The sequence below is a fragment of the Neolamprologus multifasciatus genome, chromosome 15 (genome assembly GCF_963576455.1).
Source record: "Neolamprologus multifasciatus chromosome 15, fNeoMul1.2, whole genome shotgun sequence".
Lineage (NCBI taxonomy): Eukaryota > Metazoa > Chordata > Actinopteri > Cichliformes > Cichlidae > Neolamprologus > Neolamprologus multifasciatus.
The window spans coordinates 13624560-13641504 of NC_140453.1; the positions used below are offsets into that span (position 1 = coordinate 13624560).

General features: G+C 41.9%; 1 protein-coding gene across 1 annotated transcript in view; it reads right to left on the reverse strand.

The window, feature by feature from the left end:
• The window catches only part of LOC146501744 (glutamate receptor ionotropic, kainate 2-like), a 77267-nt gene extending 66681 nt beyond the window's left edge, over positions 1–10586 (reverse strand). Inside the window, 1 exon segment of the mRNA XM_085132510.1 lies at positions 9981–10586. Coding sequence (XP_084988636.1) covers positions 9981–10104 — 124 coding nt within the window. The 5' untranslated portion in view covers positions 10105–10586.
• Between the last annotated feature and the right edge of the window lie 6359 nt (positions 10587–16945).

Consider the following 16945-nt stretch of genomic DNA (forward strand, 5'->3'; position numbering starts at 1 on the left):
ACACTGGTTCCGTAGCAGTACGTGGTATCAGCAGCTACCTGAAGCCAAGGTTTCTGTATCGTATCAGAAATGGGAAAAAATCGGAGCAGTACATCCCAAGAAAGAAGATCATATCTCAGCAAGTGTGTTAACACCAAACTTGGTGTACAGACTCGGCAACCCTTACCAAGGTTGTGAAAACTATGTCTCGGTGAGGTGCTTGGCCCCCTCATTGCTGCAGCATGATTTTTTAATGCATTCTTCCCACCTGCCCAACTGTTCCAGGGTATACCATGAAATATTCAGGATACTATGGAAATAAGATTTATTTATTTATTTGTGGGGCAAAAAAAGTCTATGTGCATTGTTTCCACATTTTGCGGTGAGGTATGTAAACATCTTCGGTTCATCATCATCAGAACAAATATACACTTTGCAGTTGTGATGTACTTTATATTACAGCTGCAGCATTGTATTTTTATTCTGTATTTTAGAGGGGGGTCTTATTTGACTAATGCACATGCATTTGGGGAAAAATACAGTGGCTTTCACACACTGTGGGTTTTATGAGCCTTAGAGCTCTCAGACTTCCCATCTGAATTCCATGTATAAACATGAGCATTCCTAAAACTGCAGTCACAAGGTTATGCAGTTCACGTAAATAATACAAATCTCAAAAGTGCAGTCAGACACTTTTTCTGCCCACACAGAAAATATGTGATTTGTGTCTAATATACAGGCCATAGGGACTGAGCAGCGCAACTTATTTAATAGAATGTTTCCTGCTGCTTCATGCCTCACCTGTCTCTGCCATTTCTCTTCGTATGCCTCATCTTTTTCTCTACTCTATGAAACAAACCCACACAAACACACACACAGGGTCTTTCTCACTCCCTCGGACTAGAGTACATCTCATGGTGGCCTCGGCAGGTGACAGATGGCGAACTCACAGCACTGCTCACTGTAAACTGAGTTTTAATCAAGCCTAAGCACGTGTGAGAGATGCTAATTATCCACTGCAGGCTAAAGGAGTCCAGCCTGGAGAACATTGTGACCATGCATGTGCATCCTTGGTTTATATTAATTTTCCCCACTGTGATAATATCGCCATTTACGGCATCGCAACTGGGAAGCGTAATGCAGGATGGATTGGGTGTGTTGAGCGTCCCTGGATACTTCAGCCCTCAAGCTGTATCGCTCAACAAAATAAATATAGATAAGAACTTGACTAACAGTAATCTCACAGTCTTAAAAGTTAAGCATAGGGATTTCTAACTGTCTCCAGCATACTTGCCAAAAAGCAGGGTGTTAAGACACTCATCTCACTATCGCACCATTTCTTAACATTTCATTTCAGGCGCTAAAAACACTCCTATATAGCGAGAATATTTTAACAGGATAGCCTTAACTTACAACACATATAACATTTATCATATGTATCCAGCCCTGGTGCAGAGCCAAAAAGAAGTTCAATTTATAATGCTGCAATTAAGTCTCGGCAAATTATATGAGAGTCTATTGTCCTCCTTGCTCCTTTTGCTGCACTCATTCTAATTCGCACTGTTCTCTTGTTCATCAAAATGGCCCTGTATTACACCCTTACCAATGTAATTTTGAACAAAATGGCTAGTAAATTAGACTTTCTTTCTTGTAGAAGGGCAGATGTTATCTCCCGTTAGAGGCAAAGGTCAAGAATTAATTCAGGAGGCAGCTCTTTAATTCTAACAGTTGGGCTTTCACAGGGCGATGGAGAAGGGTAGAAAAATGAGCCCGTTCGCTGGATTTACTGAATCTAATTATAATAATTTTTAATCTTCATAAATTTAGACATCTTTGCAAAGAAGGGCATTATTGTTTTCAGGGAGATAATGACATGGATGCCTGGAAACTTTAACAAGCCGAAAAGATATTGAGGGAAAAAAAAGAAAGAAAAACATATATGCAGTGGATAAGTGGATGTTCGGACAAAGATTGCATTAACAGCACTAACAGCTAGTGGGTTGCAATGTGTTAAAACAAGAGTGTTTTTCCTCTGCAGTAAATCTATATTAGTTAACCAGAGCTATTTCTGCTGTGAAAATGAAATGGAGAGTGTAGAGGTAATAATGATAGCATATGCTCTATATGTTGGACACAATTTAAATGGTGATAAAAGCCCAAATACAGTGTTCTTTTTCCAGACTGGGTGTACAAAAATGAAAATATTAGACTGAAAAGGTATTCCTTGCTTTGAAATTGAGGTTTCGACTTTGTATGCCAAAGTACGGGGATTTTCATCATTGTGTGCAAGGACGCTGAGATCAGGAGACAGGGAGAAGTAAGGTTTGATCGCAGTGAGACAGAACAAAGTAGAGGAATGACAAGCAGACAAGCTGAAAGCCAAAGGGGAAACAAAGACGACATGGAGAGGAAGGGCAGTGAAGGACAAAGGAAAAGAAATGGAGAAAATAACAGGAAAATGGACAGAAAAGTCTATTTTCTGGATATTAATTCGATGCTGAAAGTGCACCTCAGCATGATACTGTCTCCTCACAGCCCATCAGATTGTTTTAGAAAACAGCAGGCCATTATGTCAGAGCTAGATGCAGGTAGATGGGTATGCTGTCAAACAAGCAAAAAGAGGAATTTTGACTTGGGAAGAAAAGAGAGAGACAGAAGAAGAGAGAGCTGGGTGGGGCACAGAAAAAATAGATGAGGGAAGGAAACGAAGAGGGAGAAATTGAGAATAAAAGAGGTCACCGGAGGCAGATAAAAGACACTCAATTAAACGACTGAATGGATGGTGCATTAGACCCGAACGGACACCTGCACCCCTCCTCTCTCCTTCAGCCACAGGGCAGGAAAATGTCAGCTCCTAGTTTGGGTTCATCAGCCTCCCATCAGCCACTGTTGTACACAAGCTAGCTGATAATCAGAGCTACAGGTACACTTTGCTGCAAAGGTGTGTCAATTTGTCTTGCTTGTTCTGCAAACACAGGCAGCTGCGCAGTAGCAAAGAAAGAAAGAAATGAAAGAGACTCGCACACTGACTTTAGCAGGAAAATAGCCAGAGGGCAAGTGATAAAAAAAGCAGATTAAAAAGCAAAGCTCCTCAAATATGTGCAGTTGTGTAGTTTTTTTCCAAACTAAATAAGAAAACATCTTTTCAGGATAAAAGCAAAAAGGCTAAAGAGGTGAAATGGGTGAAAAATGAAGGCTCCTGCTTTAATCTTTCTCCTGATCGGCTGCTTCTTTTTTTTTTTTAAGGTAATTTCACCATTTCTCACATTCAATCGAACTCTGTTGGGTAGCAAATTCAGGGTTCTTTGTCATTTTTAAAAAGCTGTGGGTATATCTCATGGGAAGCTGTGTAAGAGAAATGGAAGCAATTGGCTTCATTATGTCTCTTCAGGCTCTTAAAATAAATTGTGCAAGATGGGAATATCAAACCAAGCCTATTCCAGTCCACTGTAATGTTTGGAGAAGGGCCAGATTTAGTAGGTCATTTCAATTGGATTGTCTCTGAGCGTGGATGACAAACAGTAGAACACAATCAAAACCTACTGCAACCAAGCCAGGTAGCATTAAAGCCTTATCTTATCTTATTAAAGCCTCATCAAATGCTTTTGCAAACTCTGTGGTTTATTTTGCTTTATTTAATAATTCTTAGGCTCTCCTATACTGTTGCGGTTTTTTCCCCCCTCACATATGTCTAATCTCATCTTTTCATTCAAAACTGTCATCAAAACAACATCAGAAAGCTACCCAAACACTTACAAACCCTCTGAGTGAAAGCAGAGAAAAAATAAATTCAACATTGCAGGGGGAGGCATTTTGCATAGCCCTTGTGCAGCCTTGACAATGGAGCGTCATGCTGGTTCAAAGAACATGATTTTAAGTAAGCCTGCCTCAATATGTCCTCCCACAGAGCCCATTTCCCCCTGTGTCCTTGGTTCACACAGAGAAATGTTCATACATCTGACATTCTATGCTGTCAATGGGAGCCCGGATTTTGCTTTCTCTCCTTGAACCCATAGCTCCGCTCCTTCTTTTATTCCTTTATTCAGCTGGCTGGAAATGAAGGTGAATCACCACATCCTGACCTGTTCGGTGCCTTGCATCATAGCCAACACAGCCGGAGGGCTTTCTGCAATCGATTGACTTCAGAATCCCATGTAGTTTGGACGTCAATGCTATCGTTTATGGCATATATGCCTTCAGAAATGTTTACCTGATCTGTGTGTTTGAAATTCACATCTGACTGCCTCAACTTAAGGCACAGCTTTATAACACTAAAACTATGAGTACATATTGGTAAACAAGCCCTTCAGCAAAAAAAACAACAAAAAAACACGACCAACAAAAGGCAATCAGAGACTGTCTTAATGCATTAATCATACAACAAATACACTGTAAACATTTACTCTCAATTAGCCCCGTTGCCATCTTACCGTAATAAACAGGTGACAAGCCAGGTTTTATTTTCTTTCTATTAAGCAATCACTTAAAAGGCAATTAGTGCACTTGAGCTAATATAAAGTTAAAGATCTTGCACCTTTTGCCTCCTGTTACAGTGAAACACAAAACATGACATGTTGTTCCTGCTCCTGAGTGGTCTCCTGTGACAACACTGGAAGTACAGCCAGTTCAGAAGTGTGGAACACTTAAAAACCATGTGGTCCTGCTCAAGCTGCTGCTGCTTGTGGCTGTTTAAGTCATTAATTCACTGCACAATGCAATATTAGCACAATCCCTCATATTCTGCTTTGAGCACACATTTGCTTTTTATTTTGTAATATTCATGTTTGCGTTCTCACAGATGGTAACCTGTGATACATGAAAAGGGGACATGCGGGATTTGGCACTCCTTATTTGCTATGCTGCCAGTTTTCTTTCCTTTATCAATATTCAACGAAGCAACCCAGCATGCTGATTTTTATTGATTCACACTATTTTATAGTCTATTTGAAGTGGAGACAAACCCAACATGTCCACACGACTGGCTAATGAAAACACATTTTGGGTTTTAGCTCTTCTAAGGAACTACAAGGACATTTGTGTTACCAACCTATTTTCAGTTTTTCACTCCTATAAAAGCTATTTCATGCATATCTGCAGTCCCAGGCAAATTTTCAACTTGCTAATATGATACTGCTGACATTTATTCAGAGATGCAGTGCATGACTCCTGGCCTCCCACTGCATTTCCACATACTCTACTGTCCTTTCCGTCTCTCTTCATAGAAGCCATCAAAAAACCGTAATAAAAGACCACAACTGAGAGTGGGCTGAGAGTGGACCGCTCTGAGGCAAACTAATCTATCTTTACTCTGTATACGCCTCAACACTCACTGTTTTTTCATCTCACTCACACTTTACACAGACTCTCTCTTTCTCTCTCTTTTCCTCTCTAACAAACACTCTTGTTTTTCTTACACCTCTCAGTGACTTCAAATTTACTTCCAGCTTCCTTGGTGAGATAGCGAGAAGGACAGTCCCACATGTATTAAAAGATGCAAAAGAAAAAAGGAAAAAAAAATTATTCCCTGTGAGTGCTTTCAGCTCCGACCTTCAGTCGGCTCCGAGCCACAGCAGCAACGCAGCAAGACGTGCTGTAGGCTCTTCTCAAGGGACAGTTTCACAGAGCAATTGCACATATAACCTCTAACCCTTCTGATACCCGGCAAAATCCCTGAGTGACAACGACAAAGAGTGACAGACTGTGAATAATGAAAGCCGATACATAAGGCAAGCCCTGCGCTGGGAAGTGAAGGAGCACAGGTCTCAGATTTATTCTGTTTGATTTTCAACAAAAAAAATAAATAAAAGCAGACTGTGTTAAAAGAGGCTGTTATGCAAGAAAGGATTACATTGCAAACAAGGTCAATCAGCTAAAGCCTCCTTCAATGTAAATAATCTTTTCAAAAGTTGCTGGCAAACCTCAAAAAAAAGAAAAGAAAAAAAGAAAAGAAAAGGACTTAATGCTAAGAAAAAAAAACTAATTTCATACCTCAAAGATATTTGCCATTTCAAAATGGCAAGAAATATGTACCCTGAATTAATCACCATTGAGCCTTTTGTAACTGAGGCATGACAGCAAGACCTTCAAAGACTCTGGACTGTAAACATGTTTTAGAAATCCATCTAGATAGTTCTCTGCTTCAAGCCCATGTGTGGTGCTGCATGCTAATGTAAGACAGATCTCCTCTTTGTTCTTGAAACCCACGGTGGGTATTTTTATACCATGAAAATCATTTGCGAGCGGAGATAGTTTCATATTTCTATAAGCTTTGATGGGGTCAAGTGACACGTGAATATTTTAAGCAGCTTTGTGCCCATTTTAAATACGTTTGCTGTGAACATGCTGGCAGTGGGCCAGGGCACAGGGTGTTAGCCATAATTCCTGCAATCCTAAACTAAACTCCAGCATGCTGATAATTCAGGCTGGCAGAAAGCAAAAGCAAATAAAGTCAATTAACCACAAACTCCCATTGAATGTGTTCCCTCTATCCTTGCTCGTTTTCAACGACCTTCTAATTTTACCACCACGAGGGGATAAAGCGGTTTAAATATTAGACACCCAAAAGAGAGACTGTATTTTGGCACAGCATTGTGGAAGGAGTTAGATAAACTTCTCTTCTACCCGAGGGGATTGTGTCTTTTGCCAGTGGACTGGAAAAAAAAAGAAGCTTGATTTCCTTTCCAAAATGAAAAAGAATGTTGTGTTTTAGTCATAAATATTCCCACACGTCTGTACTGGGGAAATATAAGTATAGGCAGGAAATAAACAAATGAAATGAGTATCTCTGAGTCAACAATGCTTTCAGCAGGAGTTGACAGCCCAGGGACACACTGCATCTGCCAGCGCTGCTTCCAAATGGCAGTGATAAGGTTATCACTCAACCTCACAGTCACAGACCGACTACGGACATCAGCATTAAAAGGCGGTCTCAGTTTCACTGTTGATATTTCTCCAACTGAATTTCTTTATTTTAGAACAACATGCGGGTCTGTAAGTCAAAGTCATCTGGGTTGGAATAGCAGATGTGATGACTCACTGCTTGTGTGACAGAACATTTGGGGGCAGCTAAATAGGATCATGCACAAAATGTTATTTGCATGGAAAAAATAAAAAAATAAAATGAGATCCTTCAGGTTATGGAACAGATTTGAAAGAAAACATTGAATTTCCACTTCACTGAATTTTAACAGGCCATCTGTGAGTGAGAAAAACTGAGCTTTAGAAGCGTCTGACACTAAGCTATTTAATTATTTCAGGAAGCTGGTTCAGATGTTTCTACACAATTGGAATTTTATGTATTTTAAGCAGTTGTGTTTCAGATTATATTCAAAACGGGCATTTTGCATATTTATGTGTGCAGCCTTCATTGTAAGGGTGGAAAAAGAAAATTAAACGACAGAAACATTTTGTTCTCTATCCCAAAGACCCTTAGCAACATCAGTAGCTAAAAAAAAGTGTAATTCAGTGCTCCCAGAAGGCAAATGTGAAGTAGTAATGAAGAGAGAATCTTTTCTCAAGAGGTTTTTTATTACAACTTGTATGGGCTGGCTCTATTTTCTGCATCTAACTAAATAAATTACCTGTAAGATTTATAAATGAGGAACACTGAACATAATAACTCAACTCAGTATGGGAATGGGCTCAGCATATTTGCCTGCAGCTGGTGGCCTGAACACTGTTTTTTTTTTTTTTTTTTTCTTTCTCCTCCGACACTTGTCGCTCTACATGGTGAGACTGGAGCTATGAATGCAAAAGGTTGACTATGCCGTAGTGTTACAGTGTGTCTTTGTGTAGAGGTCTCAGCCTGACAGGAGAACAGTGGTTTTTACAATGTGAGCCGCCTGTCTGGGCAAAAGGGATCTTGGGGCAGGAAAGGAACAGACGGGCCCAGGGGAGCTGACCTCCTCATTTAGCCAGCCTTCTGCAGGAGCAGCTGGGATTATCTGCTGAGTAAGCACATCCTCCAGGACAAGAAATGTACTGGATGGACTCTAATGTCTTTAAAGGGATTTGTAATTCTCCCGTGTGCATGCATGACTGACATGTTGTGTTATTTTTTATATAAGCTGATACATAAATCTCTATTTTTAACTACATTTCTCTTTTGGAAACTCGGCTCTTTCATAAGCAAATACAGACACATAAACTTATTTTTCTAAGGAGAATGAATTACAGTGCAGAATATGGAGCCATTTTACAATAGAGCGTGTGTGGCGCTTGAATGACAGATATTATAGTGCATAAAAAAACAAACAAAAAAACAAAGACTAAGTTGTTTATAGAAGGTGTATCAGTGTGTTGTGAAAAGGAAGAGTTGTTCAGCAACAGGCGGCCGTGCTGCCAAGTCCGTGCGACTAAACAAGCGCTTGTTCAGGACCACGGACAGAGCCCGGGCTCGTAGACGCGTGCCAGGCGCTCTGACTGTCACTTCCACCAGAAGAAGGAGAAAATATCAAGCATGGATTCACCCAGGGCAAAAGATCTCAGTGACACGAAACACCTCTTATCTTACATGGTTATGTCTGTCTTGCTGATACCAGATGCCTTACAGATCCAGCTTGTCAGCACAGGCGACATCTTTGGTATGGGGAGGTACACGTCTAACCTTTGCACTGATAAAACACGCACACACGAACTATAAATATGCATAAAGCATAACCATGGTCAGAATGATATCTGGATTTTGTCTCTTGGGAATGTTCGATATTATTTGCCGCCTTGAAAACTTTGCTATTAGCCAGTGCAAGGACTTTACCGTCCTCCGAGGATTACTGAATAGACACCCGGCGTCTGTCAGGGAACACGCGAGACGGGAAATCGCGCGTCTTGCTGAGGAAGAAGCAGGAAGACAAGCACATCCCGTTGCCATAGCGGCGGCTCTTGCGGACGCGGCCTGACTCTTAAACAGGACCCTCAGGAGAACTGGGGATTGTAAGGATGTGTTGTCAACACTTGATGACATCCGCTGTCGTGGCGGCTCCCCTGTCACTCCAAGATGTTCTCTGTAAATGCAACAGAGAGCGGCAGAAAGAGCCACCCTGAGACGGATCTAATTAAGCATCAGAGGAAGCCACGGGAGGCTGCGATTTAGTGACTTTCAGACAGGAACACGGGCGTTAATGGCACTGTTTTGAAGTTATGTACCGGGGAAAATTCGCCGTAGTGGCAAGTGTTGAAGAATTACTTCTTTAATCCTTTTAAAGTGTCTAATTAACTCACCGGGAGATTTTTTTTTAAAGGAGTGCCTCAACTTTTAGACTACCGAATTACACAGCTAATCTGAGACACGGTGTTGGGTAAGGGCACATCCAGTGAGCACTGGAAACAAGCAAGTATCTGTTTAAACGGCAATAACCGTGTGAATTAAGCAAAACCGTGGGAATTCCCTGATGGGAAGCTCTTCGCTCTGATTTCGGATATAAAGTAGCCCGTTGCCCGGCGCATTGATCGCCCCTTTTCACCGATCAATAATTGATCCACTCTCGGAAAGCAAGCTAATGGTTACATGTAAACATTCACTGCAGAGGATGTGCTGGAGAGTCAGCAGTTTAAAAGACCTACGGGGTGATTCAGAATGCAGGGTGAGGAGATTTAAGCGGCGGCTCTGGTGGTGAGCTTCATAGCCGTGAACTGTTGCATAGACTACTCCTGCCTTTAAGCGTCCAGAGTTACTGTAACGGTGATTTCAAGTTCACTGGAAAGCGTCATTCGTCGCTGATCGTATGAAGCACTAAGTAAAACCCCACGAAGACACTGTTACGAAATACAGTGACATTATAAAGGCACACTATAAAATATTCGCCGGGCTAAACGCGATTGTAAAAGTGCAGACGATATTATTTGCAAACTCTTAACGGAAAACGTGACAAAAGTGGGACAAAAAATATCTCCACAGCCTGCATCCCGCCAATGTGTCGTGCCGCTGTGGCCAATCTTATGAGTAGTTGTTGTGATTAGACATCGTAACGTCGATGATACATTGTTATAAACAGATTACTTACCAAATCTTAAAACGTGTGGCATCCCGCGAGAGTAACCAAGAAACAGCAGCAGAAGCGGGATCAGCCTGAGGTTGGACCTGAAAGCAAGACTGGTTATCATCAGATGATGGGAGGTAATCTTCATGTTGTTTTAAAAAAATGCACAGTGGTTATTCCCCTCGGTGCGCGGGTTCGATTCCCTCGTAATTCTTCTACGGTTGTTGGGCAAGGCAGGGTAACGGCGGCCCTGGATGCGCAAGATCACGGCATGGTCACTTGCGCTTTCCCTAAATCCATTAGCAGTCCCGGCATGATTCCTTCCCCTTCCCGTTCTCCTCTTCCTTCTTCACTGCGCCAAGAAACAGCAATCCTCGGGGTCGCGGGACGGCGGGACATCCATGTCGAAGGGTACGGATCCAGTGGGGAGGAGGGAGCCCAAGCATGGGCTATAGGTGAGGAACTGGAGTGGGTTGGAAAGGAGCTAGACAGCGCCAAGCAGAGGATACAGCAGCGATATGCACCCCCCTATGAGGCGCTCTGGGTTCCTTGCGCTCCCATTATACTGCACTGCTGCACAGGCTCTGACGTCGAGCCAAGGTTAGTATTGTGAACGCGCAACAGAGAGCGAGAGAGAGTGAGCGCGACTGAGAGAGAAGGGGAGATGGAGATAGACTACAGATAGAAAGACGGAGAGACATGCCGAGCAGGGAGGAGGGAAATAGAGCGAGGGGTGGAATGGCGGAATAAGGGAGAAAAATAATTGAAAGCTAGCAGTGTAAAACTTTAATTCTCTCTTCGTACCACGTTTCTAGGCAGCTGTTTCCCAGTTTCCTCTCATAACTTGCCCACCAAGTTCGCAGGCATTCATAGGTGTGTCTATAAATGTGCAATCGTTAAAGTACACACGGTAATGGTAGCTAACTTTTGCAACCAGTTCAAATCACTACCAGGTTTGAATGCACCCATAAAGGCAAAGTAAATCTGAGACAGGAGGCTCTGGACTATATAATTATCAAACAAAGTTATGCCACTGATCAAATTAAATTATCTTGTAACCGAAGTGGCATGTGATAAAGGGCAAATGTTAACTCTATTTAACACTCGATTAGTACGTTTCCGCTTGATCTCTCTTCAGCACCACGGCCAGAGACAGTCTAGTCAAAGAAATAAGCAGCAATCTCACTCAGGGTTCAAACAACCAGCAGTGATTTAGCACTTCAGGTATTTTTGCTGAATTCGGCAGATAAAGAAAACACTGTAAAGCTTATACACCGCTCTAAATGGCCATGCACCGTGCACAAGCGATGTGATGTCAGCAGGATAGCTTTGCACTGATCCCCCCCCCCCTCCTTTGCACCCCAGTGGGATATGTGGGCCCACTTTGTGTTTTGTCATTCGTGACTTCCCTTTCAGAAGCTCTTTTACGGGATTTCAAGCATCAACCTTCCGACAATTTTCACCATCATTCCAGAAATGTGGGAGGAGTGGAATGAAAGGAATTAAAATTGGCAGAACAGCAAATCCGTAATATCGACAGAAGCTGCTGAAAGGCACGAATATTTAACCTATGCAAATAACTCCACTTTAGACTTGAAAGCCTTCCAGCAACAGACTGTTCTCAAGTGCGAGCCATCCTCCGAAGTGAAGGTGTGTGCGTCATACACACAAAGACTCCACCGCTGGTTAAATTTCACGGGGAAAGACATCCAATATCTGCTGAGCATATCGCGTTTCTATCTGATTAACGGGTTCAAAACAGCCTCTATCCTATGCTATGCATTGCACCGAGAAGATGGATATCTGCAGCTCTTGCGTATAGGCCTGTGCTATTGATTTAACACTACATGCACCTTATCAGCATCCGCCCCAAATGGGCAGTTCTTCATGGGCCAGTGCATCAGCTGGAGGTATAGGTAGAACGGCGCACAGCCGCCCAGAAAGGGTGGAGGTCCCATTTAATCCCCACGGAGATGTGAAAGGAGCTCTTTGATGGGCGCCACCAGAGTCCAAGCCTGGATGAACACAGTTATTGTGTGGCTCGAGTGAGTGAATGACTGGCCTGTGCGCGCGTATGTGTATGTTTGTGCGCGAGTGTGTGGTTAAAGGGGGGGACTCTAAAATAAAATTCGCTAGAATATTTATGCATGGCCTTACAGTGTATGACCTTGGCATGCTTTTTTTTTTCAACCTTCACAAATGTCACTGAAATGTTCTTGAAGTGCACTCACATCGCCGTTTATTGTTCTTTTTATTAGACTATAAAAATCGTAGTAAATCATGAGCAAATGTGTAGATAAATAAAGGATACTGACACCTACACCCGCCTTTTGTTGAAGTGCGACTCTATTGTACTTTACAAGAATTGCCAAATCCCCAAAACAAATACAAGCACATGCATTTAATAGTGACGAGTGGGCTTTTTTCAGCTAAAGGATCCGCGAATTAATTTACATGGGCTCAAGTAGGTGGTGTGAACACTGACTTTGAGCGTGTGTTGGTTTGCGTGGGTCTGCACACCAGCCCTCTGCAGTGTGAGAATATCAAAGAGAATGGCACTCGTGATGCTACCATCTGGACCATTAGCATAATTATGGAGAAATTCCGGGTTTCCATATAAGTCAGCAGAGCTTCACACAGCATGAAAGGAATGCTTATTGAGCTCCGAGAGAAGACATCAACTGACAGGCACGCTGTTTTCCTTTTAAAATTAAAGCGCCCTCTGGCCTAATACTAAGGCGTTGCAAATGCGTTAAGTCCTCAGGTACCTACTCACTCAATGCATGCAAATTAATGCAGCAAGAAATGATTGCGACTTAATTTTCTAATCAAGAATCTAAATAATATTTTAAGCCCGAACACAGGGAATGCATGGGCAAACATACAATTTTCACTGCACTAGATTAATGCTTTCTGTGTTGATCTTGATCTTCGTTTTCAATTAGATGTCTCGGGTTAACACCCTTTTTCACTTCCCTGAAAGCCGCTCAGGTGGAGATAACTGTGTGTGAACCAGTTATAAAAGGGGAAAGGAGATGGGAATATCAAATAATTGCCACATTATGATGTTAAATGACTCTTGCTCCTTTAGCTTGTTGTGACTAATAGGAAAATACCCTTGTGCCAGTTGGGAAATGTACTTTCTTCCATCTATGATCAAACCTTGTCATTTTTGAAGAAGACCACAAATTAGATGAGTTTATACACACCCACTCGCTTGTAACCCGTGGAGGGTTCCATATGAGCTGGCTGGTGTGTTTATTCAAACGCCATTCATGCACTGAGTAATGCAAAGGGGACTTTATGCAAAGGAGAGATAACCATTGCTGAAAGCCCTCTGTCATTCTCTCTCTCTTTCTCTCTCTCTCTCTCCCTCGCTTTCTCTCTCCCCCTCTCGCTCTCTCCCGCGCAGGCATAGTGGTGGAAAGATAGCATTGGCGCAGAGACGGGAAACCATGGAAACGAGAAGCTGATGCACTTTGAATGGTAAGACCTTGAAAGAGAAGACATTCATTCAGTTTAGTAGCCCAGCACTAAAGACTCATCTCTACTGCATTATTTTGAATACCCCAAGTTATTTTAACATGGTTGGCTCCAGAAAGGCAACAATGGTCTCAATTCATCAGCACATTGTTCCGTGATGACTGTAACTAACACTTTGGCGAGCCACACAAGGGCCCCTACAAGGAACACATATTCTTTCTTCATTGGAACTCACAAAGATGATTTGAACCTGTTCTTTTTTTGTCAGCGACAGTAGCACTGAGTTCGCAGTGTACTGTGTTTACATTTCCCATTTGTGGCCACTTTCTTTGAACGCGGGGAAGCCAGGCCTGGTCTATATGTCTTGAGCAGTATTGTCAATGAGGTGGAATCTCAGTGGGGAATACATTCTTCAGAGGCGACAATTAGTCAAGTGAGACAGTAATTAGGACCTCTCTGCACACTGTCACTTCCAGTTAGTGCTGATGGATGCCCACAAATCCCCCCCACGGCAACTAGACTCAGGCAGACTTACTTCTGGTACTGCGCTCTGACTTTATAATGTGACAGCCATCTGTAACTTCTATCTGCCATATTACTTTCAATAATGGCATGGTAATTTACTCAGTGCAACTATAGTTGAGAACTATGGTCAATTTGTGCCCGTTGTGGTAATGTGCCATGATAGATCGTCACAAATAACTAAATGCTCTGTACCCTGTAGAATAACTAATGATACAGCAGCTCAGAATAATTTGAAAATCAAATTTGTACTCATCCGCCACTCTATTCAATACCTTTATAGAAACTAAAATTAATGCACCCTAATGAAGTTAGACTGCATGAATTTTCATGCAGTTAGACTGTGTGAGTAGTGCCTTCATGAATTATATATTGTATGCTCAATTTTTGCTCAAAATATTTTAAATAGGCAGCGTTAATTAAATTTTGATTCCATTAAACTGAACTGCACACAGAGCAGTGATCCTGACATTAGCCCGCCTGCCCTGTTGGGTGCACTTCATGAAGGTGATGCGCTCCCTAAGGTGTTCAGTTTCAGTCGCAGTTTCGTTAGAATAAGAGACAAAACTGCTGCATGACTAGTTTAACTTTAGAGCATGATAATTTAAAAATGTTATTGTTTAAACTGTCTGGCAAAAACCTGGGAGGCAAGCTTCTTCTATTTGCAGGTAATTGATTGCAAAGGTAGGCAATTTCATAAGTAGCATATGCCATGCACAATATATAATAAACTATTTAATTTAATAAGCTGACAATCATGTAAGGATTATATGGAGTGCAAAATCAGTTGTCAAAGGTATCACGTAGCAACATAAACAACTGCCAAAGCTATTTGTATGAAGCTAGAGAACATTTGTAAACAAAAGCACACAGCACTTGGGTTATAACCCAAAGGCTTGATGATATATTTGAGCCTATTTAAGACACAATTTTATTGTGCAAGTACTGAAGCTAAAACCAAGTAACATTTAATGTCCAATTATGAGTCATATTACATATTATCTGTGAATCAACATTAAAGTTATTTCATTATTGGTTAATGAAAAAAAAGTAGACATGAGGAAGTCTCCTTAGTTAGTCATAGTAGGTGCTGCAGTGTAGCAGACAGTGCCACTGCCCAGTCAGGTTATTATACACAGGCCATTTAGCGTCTTATTTTGTAACCACTGGACCCCAAAACTGTCTTGGTATAGTATGGATACTTGACTATCTTAGGTGAGAATAGTGGTTCTAACAGCCTAATATTTGTAGACATGTGGCAAATTGAAGGAAAAATCAAGTGTCTAATCGATGTGTTAGCTCACCACATGCCACCACCACAGTTTAGGTAGAGCTTCAGAGGAGGAATAGAATAGCATTTTTCTAAATCACTGGTGTTTCTATGAAGGTGGTGGAGAGAGGGCTGTCTAACATCCATCCATCCATCCATCCATCCATCCATTCGCTTCCGCTTATCCTTTTCAGGGTCGCGGGGGGCGCTGGAGCCTATCCCAGCTGTCATAGGGCGAGAGGCGGGGTACACCCTGGACAGGTCGCCAGTCTGTCGCAGGGCCAACACACAGGGACAGACGACCATTCGCGCTCACATTTACTCGCACATTCACACCTAATGGCAATTTGGATTTTCCAATTAACCTATCCCCACAAGCTGCATGTCTTTGGACGGTGGGAGGAAGCCGGAGTACCCGGAGAGAACCCACGCAAACACGGGGAGAACATGCTGTCTAACATGTCTGTCCGAAATCACCCTTAAAGCTTTTCACTGAGCTGAGACCTGATAAGGGTGAAGACTACAGCATACGATTCACATCATTTTCCAACTCATCAAACCCTTCTGTTACTCCCCCTCTTATCCTATGAATGAGCACTGTGTCATCCTAGCACAGACCCCTCTTATCAGAATGGAAATGTTTCATTTCAGGATGAAGGTGATCACTCAGAACAACTTTGTACTGAGTGACTAGTGGACCCCAAACATGTCAGCACGGTGCTCCCTCCAGCATAACAGAATAAGTGAATCACCTCACTGTGGGTTTTAAGCACTCAGGCTTTTCCTTGAATTTGTTACCCGTCCATAAATGCTGAATTACCAGGCACAAAATGGTAGTCTGTGTTAGAAGTTACCTTAATGATGGTGTGATCAATAATAATTATTTGGTGCTGTTCAACCTTAAAAGTAGTTTGAAGAAATGTCAAATACCCAATAAGCACTGAGTGCACCACTCTTAAAGAGTCCTGGTAGAGGTTAAGAAACACATTATCTGGGTCCTTTCGGCTGCGCCCTTATTTCCCAAGGGGTCGCCACAGTGGATGGATATGCATATTTGATTTGGCACAGATGCCTTTCCTGACACAGCTCTCCCATTTATCCAAACTTGGGATTGGCACAAGGAGTATAGTAGCTTAAGCCCTCTGAATCTTGGTTTGTGTGTCATTCTGGTCTCAAACCAGAGACGAGACAAAGCGTAAGGTGAATCTGTTAACCACCACCCCAAGAAACTGCTGTTGCTGAAATATAAACAATAAACAAACATTTTAAAATCAAAGCTCCATTTCTGCATTTATTTTTTCTCAGTTCTGGTGTATGATGCTACGTTTTGAATCATGCATTTTTTTCTATTTATTGATTTCTTTTTACAGTGGTTCAAATGCAATGATTTAAACAGTGCTTTTGTAGTAATGCAGTCCTACCATATTATATTTTATACTGCAATGTAAAATGACAGTCGTAATCAATAGAGGTTATTGCCACAATAATTTCAGCCTCTACACCTCCATTGTGATTGTAACCTTGATTTTCACAATATGGGTCTTTTTTAGAGAAGATGACTTAAAATAAGGAAAAGCGCAGGTGTAATCAGAAACATTAACAGAAACATTTTTGTTTAGCTCAGCAGCTCCGGGGCTGTGCTCTCATGGACACTGGTTCAGAGTCATGGCCTACTGAGTCACTTAATTGTGACTGAGGCATTATAAATGTTCTT